The sequence below is a fragment of the Pelodiscus sinensis genome, chromosome 4 (assembly GCF_052426305.1).
Source record: "Pelodiscus sinensis isolate ZL-2025 chromosome 4, ASM5242630v1, whole genome shotgun sequence".
Taxonomy (NCBI): domain Eukaryota; kingdom Metazoa; phylum Chordata; order Testudines; family Trionychidae; genus Pelodiscus; species Pelodiscus sinensis.
The window spans coordinates 118,068,613-118,084,368 of NC_143055.1; the positions used below are offsets into that span (position 1 = coordinate 118,068,613).

General features: G+C 38.4%; 1 protein-coding gene across 1 annotated transcript in view; it reads right to left on the reverse strand.

The window, feature by feature from the left end:
• Positions 1–15,756, reverse strand: part of GRID2 (glutamate ionotropic receptor delta type subunit 2) — a 1,117,109-nt gene that overhangs the window by 251,420 nt on the left and 849,933 nt on the right. The window contains exon 9 of the mRNA XM_006111957.4: positions 9,384–9,485. Within this exon, the coding sequence (XP_006112019.1) occupies positions 9,384–9,485 (102 nt within the window). The remainder of the gene's footprint in view (positions 1–9,383; positions 9,486–15,756) is intronic.

Here is a 15,756-nt window from a genome sequence, read left to right on the forward strand (position 1 = left end):
ATGTTACAATACCTTAAAGTAGGGATTTTCAATCTTTTTCATAACATGGCATATACTTTTACCTTAGAGAGATTATCATGTGGACACATCCCTGCCATTCATTAATACAACCCATTCCTGACTGTCTAACATCTCTGTGACAAGTTCAGCAACTGATTACAGAAAAAAGTGATATTTAAGAACACAGTCTATGTTAGCTGACTTTAAATGCAGATTGGCCACTGAAAGCGAGGAAAAGAAGACAATATCACTAAATAACTTATGGACCAGAGTTTTGGAACTTCTGTATTAAGTTATATCCTCATTATTAAATTATCTATTTATTCCCACAGGGGAAAAATCCTTAAAATGGAACTAAGGCTGATAATAGTTTTATGAACGACACAAGTAGCTATTTATTACACAGAATTTAGGAGTTCCACAGAGATACTCTACATAACTTCCACAAGAATTCTCAAAGTAATAATAAAATGTACAATAGTCCTTATAATACACACATTTAAAAATTGACCACTAAGTAAAAATAGTACTAGACACGTGTTTTGTTTTTAGAAAATAAATGTCTACAGCAAGCTTGAAGTTAATATCTTAAGCTGCATTTGAGTTATTCCACGTAAGATACATTCAAGAAATTTGTCAAGGCCCTATAATTCAACAGCAGTTTCTTCAGCCAAGCTGAAACCTTTTCTTGGACAGTGGTGGCAACAGGCAGTGTGGGGGAGGGGGGGGGCGCGATCTGAGCAGAAACCACTCATGAGATGTAAGACAGAAAGTAGCTTTTTTTCAGACAGCTGAGGAAGAGTTGATAGGGTTGCCAGGTGTCCGGTTTTTGCCCAGACAGTTCGGTATTCGGGTCCCACGTCCAGAAAACCCCCCACAAAACACTGGACATGTGAAATGTCCAGTATTTCCTGTTTCCCTCGGACGGAAGCCCGGTGGGGACAATTTTCTCCTGCCGCGTCTGGCGGGGGCAGGAGAGTGAGGAGCACGGGGCCATGTAAAGGCGCAGTGCCCTTTTTGTTTGCTTAACTTTGATCTCCCCCCTTTTTTTTCCTCAACAAGATTTTTTCCCAGTGTTTTTTTTGGGGGGGGAGGGGGGAGGCACATGCTTTTTTAAATCATCTGGCAACCCTAGGGGTTGATCAGGATCAAAATGAAAAAATGTCTTCAGTAGGGAAATACGTAGAAGACGAACCACCACCTCCACCAGTGCTACCTACTGGGTAAGGAGTGTGTGGCAGGTCATCTCCCCATTGTAAATATAGTCTTCTCCTTTTGTGCCCCTCCCCCAGCCCCTGAAGGGATTCTGATCCTTTTCTTTAGCACAGGAACTTTTTGGGATCTAGGCCTCCCAAGCTGGGTTCTTCCCCTGAGGTGAAGGCTCCTTCTTGTCATCATGTCTTCCTGGTGTAGGGGAGCCCAGGCCCACCATCCCCACCAAGTTCCAGTTTGAGGACCAATGGTGGGCAGCTACACTCTGGATCTTGGGATGCTATGCAGCTGCCTCCCCCACCCCCCCGAACCACTTCCTACCCAAATCGCCTTCTCCCCACAGAGCAGATCAAAGAATCTCAAATAAAGTCTCTGACCCACACATTCCGTCACCAGCCTCTCCTTTTTATGTTTGCTCATTTCTGCATTGTCTGATTTTGGGCAATGAGCTTCTGAGCAGCATCTTCCCCAGAGCTCAGAGCAGTGCTTTGCTCCCTTCCACGGCCTGCCCCTCCAAGGTGTTCTATTTCCCCTTTTAAGCTTCAGTTCCAGCTTGTGCAGACTTTGCTGGTGGGCCACCTGGGCCCAGAGGTGTTCCTTAACCCCTTGCCTTCCAGTGTGGGGTTTATACATGCCATCACAAGGCACTAGTGTGACCTTCTCGATAATAAAACACAAAAGATGAAATCCTGCCTCTTTGAAGCCAATGACAAAGCTGCCACTGATTTCAGTGGAGCCAAGGTTTCATATGAAGAAAATGCCTTGAAAGGAAAATGTTACAATTAGAGAACACTGCATAGTAAAACCCTGCATAGAAGTATGTTTTAATCCCTCTATTATAGCAGCAGGTTCTGTGGGACTCACAGGATCCCAATCCAACTTCAGAGATCTACATTATTCCTGCATAGAGCTTTGCTGCATAATTACAGACACCATTAGACAAATAGATTTGTTACTCATTGATATTTTCTATGATGAGTATATCATGTGGGGGAAGATAGTATTAGATGGGTGGAGGGGTAATGGGATGCTTGCAGCTCTGTTTGACAACTGCTATATTTTAGGAATTATTACCTAATTGTAGGTAATTTTCAGAATGATATTTCACGAACAAAGAGCACTCTCTGGGTGCATTTTATAAACCAAAATAAACACATTGAATTTACAATTACATTTGCATATTCCACTATCTTCCCTATCTTTAATTTAATTTAATCTTCTCCTCATCCACAGACCCACTCAGGAGAACCTTCTAATCATGATTGTTTCATCTACATGTAATCACTTAATCTTTTTTCTAGATTATTAGTCACAAAGCCTGCATATACAAATGGGAGAATAACGAGATCGGTATTTATTAGTCACTAACTGATTCTACAAAAGCGGCGAGGAGTCCTGTGGCACCTTATAGACTAACTGAAGTGTAGGAGCATAAGCTTTCGTGGGCAAAGACCCACTCGTGTGCTCCCCAACAGCATTTTTAATTTTATAAGAAGTGCAGTGTGGTCCTGAAGTTAAAGTCTGTAAATTTCTGCTAAAATCTATGACAATTGGGAAAAAAGTCCCAAAACCTGAAACAATAAAAATGGAAGAGACAGAAGACTCATCCAGAAGGTGAGAGACTCATTCTTATATTTATAGCCAGCACGACCCATTGTCATCATCTAAGTTTGGCATCCTAAATAACACGGGCTATAGAACTTCCCTGAATTAATCCCTAAAACTAGAGCATATCTTTTTTTTTAATCCAATTTTGATTTAACCATTGCTGGTCAGGGAAAATTTACCACAAACCTTGGTAAACTGCTCCAACAGTTAACTTTCCTCACTGTTAAAAAATTATCTTATTTCTAGTCAGAATTTGTCAAATTTTAGCTTTTAGCAATTTGATCTTTTAAAGTCTATTCAATCTTAGAATCATAGAACACTAGAACTGGAAGGGACCTCGAGAGGTGATTGAGTCCAGTCCTCTGCCCTCATGGCAGGACCAAGCACAAGTAGGCTATCCCTGATAGATGTCTATCTAACCTGCTCTTAAATATCTCCAGAGATGGAAATTCTACAACCTCCCTAAGCAACTTATTCCAGTGTTTAACCACCCTGACAGTTAGGAAGTTTTTCCTAATGTCAACCTAAGACTCTCTTGCTGCAGTTTAAGCCCATTGCTTCTTGTACTATCCTCAGAGGCCAAGGAGAACAATTTTTTCTCCCTCCTCCTTGTGACACCCTTTTAGATACCTGAAAACCACTATCATGTCCCCTCTCAGTCTTCTCCTTTCCAAACTAAACAAGCCAAGTTTTTTCAGTCTTCCTTCGTAAGTCATGTTCTCTAGACGTTTAATCATTCTTGTTTCTCTTCTCTCTAGACCTTCTCCAACTTCTTCACATATTTCTTGAAACTGGGCACAATATTCCAACTGAGGCCTAATCAGTGCAGAGTCAAGCAGAAGAATGACTTCTCATGTTTTGCTCACAACACTCCTGTTAATGCATCCCAGAATCTTGTTTGCTTTTTTTGCAACAGCATCACACTGTTGACTCATATTTAGCTTCTGATCTACTATGACCCCTAGATTCCTTTCTGCAGTATTCCTTCCTACACAGTCACTTCCCATTCTGTATGTGTGAAACTGATGGTTCCTTCCTAAGTGGAGTACTTAGAATCATCTCTTGTGTCTAGACTCTAGCACAGGGGTGTCCAAACTTTTTTCAGAGGGGGCCAGATTTTATGAAGTGAACATGCGTGAGGGCCGACCATTTTGCCTGACATTCTTTGAACCATTAAAATTAAACGCAAATTAACTATTTTATGCAAAGTTTATTGCAAACGGCATACTTTTCATTTCGTCACATGGATGACACATCTAAACAGGTGTTAAATCACTCTGCCTTTCATATCTGAAGGCCAGATGAAAAAAAAATCCAGGAAGCTGAAATATATGTCAGGAACATTGTAAAGTACATTACATATTATTGGTAATAAAGGTTGTCTGTCAATTTTTAAGTTCAAAAAGTATGAACAGGAACATAACACCAAGTATACATGTTGTGTCCAAATATATTTATAACTGATTTAGACCAACTGACATTAACTGAGATTTTACAATGTATTCATCTCAATACATATGGATTCGTTGGGGGCCATAAAAGATAGATATTGCCAAATTATCTGTGGGGCCGTATTAAACCGGAACACGGGCCGCAATTGGCCCGCGGGCCGGACTTTGGACATGCCTGCTCTAGCAGAATGTTCCTTCCATTCTTCTTAATACAGAATCCCATTGTTTGTCTCCTTGGGACAATTAGAGATCTTTGTGGGCACACTTATTTTGGTTATAACTTGGGCTAAACAGAAATCCACTCTCCATGGGCCCCTGTGCAAAGTGAGGGGGAGAGGCCATCTCTGTGCTCCTGGAAGGGGAACTCCTTTTCATTCCATTCAACCAGTTCCATGCTTCCCATGCTACAGACCAGGTAATGACTCCATACCTCTAGCGGTGTGTAAAGCTCCTTGCTTCAGAAGCTCTTCTGTTTGGAAGTCACAATATGTACATTCCTTATCGGCCTGTGTAGAACATCATCTCATTCTTTTGCCTTGGATGGTTGTCAACCACCAACCCTACCCTCTCGATCCCTCTCTCTGGTGTCCAGTTCCTTTCTTTCTTGAACTGGAGGTAATGATGTTTCCAGAATCTGATTGGAGACTCTAAGGAGTTCATGGACACAATATCTATACTTATCCTTCCACTCCAAGAACTTTTTTACCAGCACAGTCACAATTTGTACTTTTATATTCAGCAAATCTCTTTCTGGCTTCATTCAGGGAACATAACATGATGCATCTATCACAGGCCACTATCACTGTTCCATGACTAGCCATCATAGTATCATGTAATATACTGTAAACAGAAAGCTAGCCCTAACACTTCTCCTCTAAACCCCCTCCAAAATTTCATTTGCCATTACTGTGAGATAGTGGAGTCACTGAAATCAAAAGGAAGAACATCAATCCAGAAGGACTCCAGGAAATTCATTGACTGCAGTGGGACTACCCAAGTACTTAAATTTAAGATTTTGTTTTCGTTCTTTTGCTGTATCACTGCCAAGATACTCAAAACCTGGCAGACCTGAGTGCTTAGATCATTAGCCACTGATAAATACTATACCACTTTGTGCTGCTGAAACATCCCTGAGAGAGAGAGAGACAGTGCACAAGAGAAAAAGTGCATGGCTGAAATCCTGGCTCCACTGAAGTCAACAGGTCAACTATCAGAGTACACCTACACTGCAATAAAATACCTGCGACTGGCCTGCATCAGCTTACTTGGACCTGCAGGGCTTGCACTAAAGAGTTATAAAGTTACAACATAGCTGTTTGGACTTAGGTTAGAGCCTGGGATCTGTAACTCTGTCCCACAGAGCCCGAATGAGGTCTTACACTTGGGACGGAAGAATCCCAAGCATTGTTACAGGCTGGGGATTGACTGGCTAAGTAGTAGTTCTGCAGAAAAGGACCTGCGGATTACAATGGATGAGAAGCTGGTTATGAGCCAACAGGGTGCCCTTGTAACCAAGAAGGCTAATGGCATATTAGGGTGCATTAGGAGGAGCATGGCCAGCAGACCTAGAGAAGTGATTATTCCCCTTTATTCGGCACTGGAGAGGCCACATCTAGAGTATTGTGTCGAATTCTGGGCCCCCCAACTACAGAAAGGATGTGGACGCATTGGAGAGGGTCCAGCAGAGGGCATCCAAAATGATTAGGGAGCTGGAGCACATGACTTATGAGGAGAGGCTGAGGGATTTGGTTTTTTTAAGCCTGCAGAAGAGAAGAGAGAGGGGGGATTTGATAGCAGCCTTCAACTTCCTGAAGGGAGGTTCCAAAGAGGATGGAGAAAGGCTGTTCTCAGTAGTGACGGATGGCAGAACAAGGAGCAATTGTCTCAAGTTACAGTGGCGGAGGTCTAGGTTAGACATTAGGAAAAACTATTTCACAGGGAGGGTGGTAAAGTACTGGAATGGGTTACCTATGGAGGTGGTGGAATCTCCATCCCTAGAAGTTTTTAAGTCTCAGCTTGACAAAGCCCTGGCTGGGATGATTGAGTTGGGACTGGTCCTGCTTTGGGAAAGGGGCTGGACTTGATGACCTCCTGAGGTCTCTTCCAGCTCTATGATTCTATGAATGTCTACACTGCAATTTTGTGGCCCTGCAGTCTGAGCTGTGCAGCTGACACAAACAGATGCAAGTGTTTTATTGCATTGTAGACATTCCCTCACTGACTTCAACAGAGTCAGGATTTCACCTCCGGTGTCAAACTGAAACTTATACTTCTGCCCCAGAAAGAAAATGTCATAGGAAAAAGAGAGAATTGTATAGATTATCAAGACTTTGTTCTGCCTAAGAACTCTTCACTGACTGCAAAGATACAATATTTTGCCATTAACTGAGATTTAACATGCTTGTCGTATTTCTGGAACTCCAATCCTGCTGTTAGAAATACCAGAATATTATACCAACATACCCTTTCTTTCCCATAAAAGTTATTAGTCATGCCCAATAAGATCTGAACAAAGACACAAACTGAGCTGAACCATGCTAAAATAAGTAACAAGCAACAGCCCTGCCTATAAACTAGGGCAACATATACACATGTGAGTGAATAATATGACAGATACATTTTAATTCCCAGACACAATAAAAGCTAGGTCCCATGAAACCTTGCTTGCTCGTTCAAGCATATCTACTGACACACAGCAGTAAAGCTTTCCAGGGTGAGGTCCTAAATTTGTAACGTCACCAATACAATTAACAACAACAGCAGTATTATTTAGTCTCGCATTAATTTAGAGTGGGTAAGAGATGATGATAGAATACTAGCACAAGTGCCATTACTGCATCTTCCACCTACATCTCTTCTGTCCTCCATTTTCAGTTTTGTTGTTTGATTATTTATATTCTCTTTTCTATGCTAAAATTTTGTACAAGAGCTGGAAATAACTGTATAAAATTACCTTTCCAGCTCATGAATTCTAGAATTTAACCAAAAGATTGGCACAACTCATGTTTATCATCCAATAGATGAAATATTTAATTGATTCCAATTAGAGTTGCAGATTCCTATTGCTCCGAAAATGAAGTACTTATTGAGGTGCCTATTTTTAGTCAACCATCTTAGAAAATATGTGCTTTGGTGTATAAAATAAAAAGAGTCTTAGATGGTACCAGGGTCACAGCCAACTTTGCAAGACTTGAGCCATTAGGTTGCATTGATGAACCATGCAAAGGCTTACTAATTGTTTAAGAGAAAAAGGAAAAGTCATCCTGTATAAAGGCAATGGGGATCATTTATGTCTTCCTCACTCATTTCCTCTAGTTCTGTTTTCATATAAAAAGAATCTCAATTAACAAAGAGAGGATTAATCAATTTTCATGAAAGCACAATTTAAGATTAAATACCACCAAGTTGTAGTTGTGTTTGGAAACATGTTGCTTTTACAATAACCCAAAACACAAACCAGAAATAATCTTTTGGATACAAATGTCAGCTAATAGTCTTTGTTTGCATCAGGGCTGTGGATAGGGAACAAAATATTCTATGTGATGTGTTGCTGAACTTTAAATATCTTTCTTTGGATTAAACAGTACTATCAGCGTGAGTAATTACTCCTATTTTCCCTCCACATCAGTGTCTAAGTTGCTAAATGTTCACAATATAATTGTTTGACAAAAGAATGCTCTCTGGCAACCTAACTGAAATGATAACTAGGGATGAAATTATGAAATATGAAAAAAAGACAAGATACTCATTTGAAGTTCTTTTGATAGCAAATGTTCACTGAACATTTCCAATGCAAGAAAATTATGTTGAATCAGTTTAAGTTTGTATCAAGCAACGTACAAAGGCCAACCATTGCTGTTGTGATACTACTTTGAAGAATGTCCAATTAGCAAACTATTAAAAATATAAATACTGCTTTGTCTTTTTATATCTATTCATTCTATTTTTTTAACTATGGTTGGACACTTGATTTGCTTAAACAAGACAGACAATTAAAAAAGCATATGGAACTACCACATTCATAGTATCTTCTAAAAAGTTAGATTTTAACCTGTCATGGGATGAAACTCCAAAAAGCAGTCGTATCCCTCGCAATATTACCCACTAGCTTAGCTAAGCTGGATGTTTTTTCTGCACAACGCAACATCTAAAAGGGAAATAACAGAAACCCATCTCTGCATCTTCATTTATAAATAAGTGAACAGATCCTCACCCATGACAAAGAAGTGGGTACCATTAGGAAGAGGTACTGGATACAAAGGTATCTTAAAATAACCCTTTTACTTTCCCTGAACCTTGGCTGAACCTTTGGTGAACCAATCCCAGCTGCGAATGACCACATCAGGCTGGAAATCTCAGGTTTCTACCTGAGCCTACACCACCTTTTCCCACGTCAGCTCTTCTATTCAAGTGGCCACGAAGGTGTGTGACACAGAAGACTCTATGTGGGCTCTGTGCCACCAAAAATTGACTCCTTATGCTGGTATGACTCTTCCTTGGCCCGCTTCAGGCCCTTCCTTTGATTCACACAAAGTGGCCACAGCACAGGGGAGAATTTGGCCCAAGAAACTCTGAGAGGAAGGTTATTTCACTGAACATAATTCACATCAAGCCAATCTTTAGTATTTTCTGAGTGCAGCAAATTCTGTCAAACTGCACTCAGTTTGGCACAGTAATTGGAAGGCAGCTATATCTTATGCATCATATTGAGTTTTAGCTAGGAAACCTTAGCTAGCAAGCAAGTTTATATTGCTCTTTTGAGTTAACACAGATTAAATGTACAGATTGAACCTGTCAGACGAGAGAGGTTCAACCTATATAATTTACTATGTGCCTATGGAAGAAACAGCTTTTAATGTCTATAATTCCAAATTTGAAATGAACTTTATTGGTAGAATAATTATTTTGTGGAATTTTCTATTGATCCGGTATTGACAAGGACAAACTCAACTCTGTGACAGTTGACTATGTTTCATTTTCTTTTTAAACAGTGTAACTTTTTTCAAAATCCGTTTTTGTCACCATTAGACAATAAACATTTAGTGGAAAGCAAGAAGGAGAAAAGGAGAAAAGGAGCACTCTTCTAAATGGAAAACACTCAGAATCTCTTACCAGCACAGTCACCACACGCAGAACTACCCCACGCATGTTATTCTCCAGTTTTCTGTCTGTTAGTGACCCATTCAGACCCGTGATAGGATTCCAGCAGCCAAGCTGAAAAATAAAATATAATGTGTCACCTCATTGCCCATAAGAATCATTGTTTTGTCACTCATTCCTATTATGGAACTTTGGGTACATCTACACTGCATGGCTATTTCAGGATACTGGAGTTATCCCAAAAGAGCTATCACATGTCTACATGAGCCACCCATTACTTTGAAATATTTTTTGAAATAACGAGCATGTTATTTCACTATCCTGGTAAACATCGTTGCATGAGAGTTAAGGGATGGCTCGGAATAGCACATTATTTCAAAATAGATTTGAAATAAGATAAGCAATTGTGTATCTAATTTCAAATTTAGGATACTGTGTAGACACACCCTTTGAAGGGGAACAACGGATAGTTTTCCAGAATCAAATGGGATGGAAAGTCCAAAGAGGGTATGCCCATAGATTCAATTTTAAAATGCAAATTGGGAGTATCGGTTTCTGCTTTTAAATACCATATGACATTATTCAGCACAGTGTAGGATATTAATTGCTTTAGAAGGGTTCTGTGAGGACTTCTGCATTAACAAGGAATGTGACATGGCTATCGCAATACCTACCCCTTACATCCAGTTGTACCCTAATTGGAAAAACAGTTGCTTACATAATTTTAGCATGATATCTACTCCATGACATGTTTTTTAGCAGAACTTTGAAATAAAGCATTACATTAATTTTAATTAAACCACATACTGTTCATTGATAAACTGTTGCCATTTTTAACTAAGCTAAAAGCACCATTTGAAAATGACTGAAGGAAAGATCATCTGAGAGACAAATCATAGTGTCCAGGATGATGCAGAAAAAGAAAAGAATACCTACTTAATTTTTACCAGTGCTTAACATTTTCCTTGGGCTGCTATGGGTAGAGGCTTTTCCTTGCAATGACCTAATCCAAAGCTCAACAAAAGGACTCCCTCTGAACCTACCACATCCCACATCCCAGTTGAGTGCCCTAACACTTAAGCTATTGGGTATTCTGTGGGGAGATCCCTCTCCTGTCAAACCTTGCTCCAATTTGTATAAATAATTAAGTATTCATTAGATATTTATGCCCTTCTCCTTGGCATTTTGACTAGCTAGCTTAAGCTACTGAGAATCCCTTTCTTAGGTGACTAACTCCTCCCATACAGTGCATGGGGTGCTAGGGTGTCTAACTTAGAGCGTCAAATTATATTGTGCAGTAGGCTTCATAGGTGTTAAGTATTCCAACACATATATCTCCTTTATAGCTCTTTCCTAATATATTTAAGATGTATGTTCTCAGACATTACAAACCAAGAAAGTGCTCAGCATTGGCCTATTTCTTCTCCCATTCAAGTCAATGAGAGTTTTATCACGGACTTCAAAGGAAGTAGAGTTAGGGCAATGGTGAACATTGAACATTTTGTTTGATGCACCCTTAATATTACATTGGAGAATATTTGTTTATTGTCTTTCAACACCATTATCTCTCTAGTAAGCTTCACCAAGCCATCTGATTCAGTTGAAAACTGTATTTGTTCAACCATATTTCTAGCCACAGAACAATGGTTTTAATTTAAAATATTTATATAGATATATATTTTTTGTTGCAAAATGAATCATTACTTTCTCACAACGTAAACACAACCAAATGTTTAATAAAGCTTAAGTTTTCTATACTAAAATATTTTGGAAAATGGTGCCAATTCCTAAGTTCAGCTGTAAAAACACATTACATTCATTCAGTGATATGTCATTCTTAGCTATATAAAGAAATTAATTAGAATGTAGAGCCAATTAGCATTTCCAAATATGCTGAAAGTCTAATTAAACATATATTGTCCTGTTCCTGGCAAATGGAAAACCCTCTGAAATTTAAGAAGAGCTTTAGTTCCCTTTTGAGGTCAGCTAAAGTCCATGTTAATTAATGTGTGAATTTTATATATAATTAACATTATAGATCAATCCTTTCTAGCATTTTTGATGAGTATCACTGTGAGCTAAGTAACAGAAATTTACTATTGATCTCTTTTTCTGGTTTAAATAGCATGTTTTATTTTCAAATATGCTCATTTAATTTTCAGTTAAATTATTGCTTTTATGAAGCATAATCATGCCTAAGACACATAAACAGATGCTTGCAAACTATGCGTGATGCTAATTTGAGGTATGGTGTTACTTATTAAAATAAGGTGAAAATTAATCAACTTTTTATTGATAATTTGAATGTGTCACAGTGGCAGGAATCACCATATCTACAGCTGAAACAGAAAGATATATTATCAAACTCTGAGTATCTTGCATATATTTCCCTTCAGCTTTGCCACAGGCTTTACCAGTTTCGCAAAATGTTTATTGTGTTCGCATCTGCTTCTCTTAAATACTTCTCTTTCCTTGTTACAAAGTTAAAATGACAACATAAGTCAGCATTTTATTAAGCAGTACAGCAATTCTATGATAATTCTGTGTGGCAATACAGATGTCAATATATAGTTGATGGGAAACATTGACTAAACACACTATTCATCTTTGGCATCTCCAGATGGATTCTGAGATTTAAAGTGCTTCACACCTTAGAAGTTGTTTCTTTTATTTATTTTCTTGATAAGTATCATTCTGGTACACATGTGAGATAGAATGATGCAAGTTTTAAAGTTGTCAGTGTTCCACTTCATTTATGATGTCGTTTTTGATCATGAGCCTTGTAGCTCAGTGCCTCTTCCTGTTGCTACCTCTGTTTTGCTAATATTTCTTTTATTTCACTGTCACTTCCCTTCCCCTCAGAGACCATTTCTTCACCAGCAAGAATTCTGGCCACTGTGAATTATCAGTTGTGGAAGGTCTGTGATAATCTCAGTCTTTCTAGATTAGTTAAAATGAATATTAATTTATAATTAACTAATTTATTAACTAATTAACTATAATTAACCAATGTATAATAATTTCTGGACAGTGACTGATAAGAAACTTGGAATACAATTAAAAGTGCAACATGTTCATTATAGAATCTCATGTTCCACCTGCTCATCTTCTTCACCTACATGGCCATCAGCAGAACATAAATATTTCTTATAACAATGGTGAATTCTAACTGATAGGCTTAGGGAGACTTAGAGAGATTAATAACCTTTTGGCACAGAGAATCAACTGAAGTCTACTGATAGAAACCCTTTTTGTGATAACATTGCTTCATTATCAATAAAATAAAATAAAAATAAGCCAATAATAGTAATGCATTACTTTAATGTAGTGCACATCATCCTAACAGATCCTCTAGTGTTCTATATTCATAGATATTAAACCTACCTGTGAATCGCTCAATTCAATACTGCAGCCAACCTCTGAGATTAAATATTGAATGTGCATCAACATAGTTGAGGGTGGGACACAATTAATAGAAACTGCATGGGGCATTTGAGAGAAATGTCATTACCACATGCAAAAATGGAATGTGGTCATGCCACCATAATTAACATGCCTCTTCTAACACAAAGTTCCTGGAGATATTCAAAGCACACAAGTGGTCAAGTTTTCATAAGCCCTCCAAAAGATAGCTTCACTAACATTCTGAGGAACTGGTTCCATATTAATTCCAAAGTAAAAGTCACATATTGAATAACAGTTATACAGAAATAAATCTTCAAATTCTTCTTAACTAATACATGTATGGCAGAGAATTGAAATTGGGTCCATGACAACAACAACAAATAATGGAGGAAGAAGCAAGATATTATGTAAAGGCTTATTTCTTTAACATCTATACTATGATTTCAGTTTGAGCAATATACTGGAATAAAAGGGAACATCAATCTAATTGTGTGTGGAAGGTAAGGTCTTAGCCCATAATGGGAAAGAACAGAGTCTAGTGCAGATGCAGAGATTCAGTTAAAAGGTAAACCTAGCTCAGGTCTGTGAATCTAGCCCCAAACAATACAAAAAATGGCTATAGTGGCTTAGCCATATTTGCAGCAAATAAGTTGATTGGGTGGTAAAGGTAGAATCTTAATCTTTCAGAGCTTGATTGATGAAAAAACATGCTTCATAATGATTTAATAGAATATTGTGTAGTGGCAGCTAGAATTATTTTGTCAAATTTTGTTAAATATATCATTTCCCCCCTTCATTGGCACTTATAGAATTGATGCTAGTAATGTGATGTTACTATCCCATCCTCTGTTGTGTTCAACAAACTGGTTAATACACTTATATGTAGTGTATCTTGGAGCCAAGTATAAATTGTCTAAATAAGGACTGTCACCCTGGTCCTTCAAGTGTTCTTAAAATCAGGATTTGAGTGAAAAGGCTGAAGGAGCAAGCTGCAGCTTGCTAGAGTGCCTGGTCAGCAACTATAAAAGAGGTCCCTAGCAGGCTAACAATGGAAATATTCTTTTTTGAAAAATCCATGCTGCATCCTGTGTCTGTTGTAATATAGAAGTTGAGCTATGGCATCCAATAGAGAGTAAAGGAGCAGGAAGTGGTGAGAAGATAACAAATGAGTGAGTGTCTCAGAAGATGAGTCACTGGCAACTCTGGTTTTAGTTTTTACAAGATTTTAGTACATGTTGGTTCAGAAGTTTCTTGACATCACATGTTCAAAAGTCCATGGAGCAAAAAAACAGATTTTTAAATACATTTTAAAATACAGTAACGTTTTTAAATACATTTTTAAAAATACAATGTGCAAACACTGTCGTCAGGCAGTAACGTTCTTCTGTAATGGTAAGAAGATTAATACCATATTCATTGAAAATAAGCTCACCGGTGTTTGCATATTTTATGGGATCTTAATACTATCAAATAAATTCAGGTTGTATGAAATTTAAACACAGTCACTTTTGATTCTTAATTGCAAATGGTTGGTTCCAATCTCATTAAAACTTATAATAGCGTAAAAAGGCATCTGTCAGCCTAAATAATTTAAGTTCTAAAGAACATTAGAGCTTCTAATTGAACTTTACCCCTTTCAAGCTGTGACAAACTGCATCTTCAGGAAATCAAAGAGGAAAAGTGCTCAGACAAGGATATTATATTCAACTCATATTAGATCACAAGTTATAGGATATCTGTATCATAGTAAAACTGACCAGTGCCAAACAATGAGAAGTGCAGGCTTTCTGAGAGTCCTGTGAGCTCCTTCTCTGCAGGACACAATGAAATGTGCAATGTACTTTTCAGTTTATCCGTTCTCTTATAGCAGAACATTTTTCAACAGTCTCTCGGCTCACCACTATCTAATAAGGTGCTTTTGGGGGATTTGAGTTTTCAGAAAGAGTTTGATCAAGTGGAACAGTAACATGAAATATCTCTGTTCGAAGACTGACAAATGTAAGGACATAACTTACAAAAATAAGGATGTTAGTAGTAGAGCAAATATGAGAAGCACTATTTCATTCAAAGAGGAACAAGCATATGAACAGGTTTTCAAGAAAAACTATCCAAGCAAGTTGCATGAGTAAGACTTAAGCCACCTTTGCATTACAAACTGATGCCTCCAGCCACGTGTCAAAATGATGGGCAATGACCTGACCAGTGGCCATTCTTTGGCAAGGAAGGGTGGAACAAACAGATCTGAATTTAAATGTACAACAGCATGGACAACTCTTTTTCAGCCCTTCAGTGGGAAGAAATGTCATGAAGAGGTATCTTGAGGGATAATACATTTCAAATGATGACGAAAGTATAAAAATGAAGGGCCAAACCACCCAACTTCTCTCTCCCTATCCATCTTTCACCTTAGAAAACAATCTTTGCACTTGGAGAGAGGAGTCTGATCTGAAATGTGAGCAGCCCTGTTGCTAGGAAACTGTGGTATCATGAACCACATCTAGTCTGTTAAGTTTTTGTACTAGGAAGCATTTTATCTTTATTTCTCTTGTAACCATTTCTGACTTTAATGCCCTATGCTTGTGTTCACTTTGTAGTTAAATAAGCTTGCTTTATTCTTCAATGAAAAGTAATTTAGTTTGTGAATTATGTGGTTAACTCCATTTGAGGAAATAAATTGTTGTATATTGAACCCTTTAGGTGGTCAATCACCTAATATATCTGGGCTATCCAGGTAAGGGCTGGACAGTGTCGAAAACACATATTGGGGAAAATCCAGGACTGGGAGTGTGTTGGGGTCACTTTGCAAGTAGCAACCAAGGCTGCCAGATCTCCGAGCATAGCTGGTGTTTACCGACAGATTGCCAGTGTTAGAGGTACTAGCCCAGCGCTGTGGCTATACACACACAATAACATGTTGGCAGGGGTTTGTGAATGGCCCAGTTGGGAGCTACAATAACAAAGCATTCTGAGGCACCTTAGG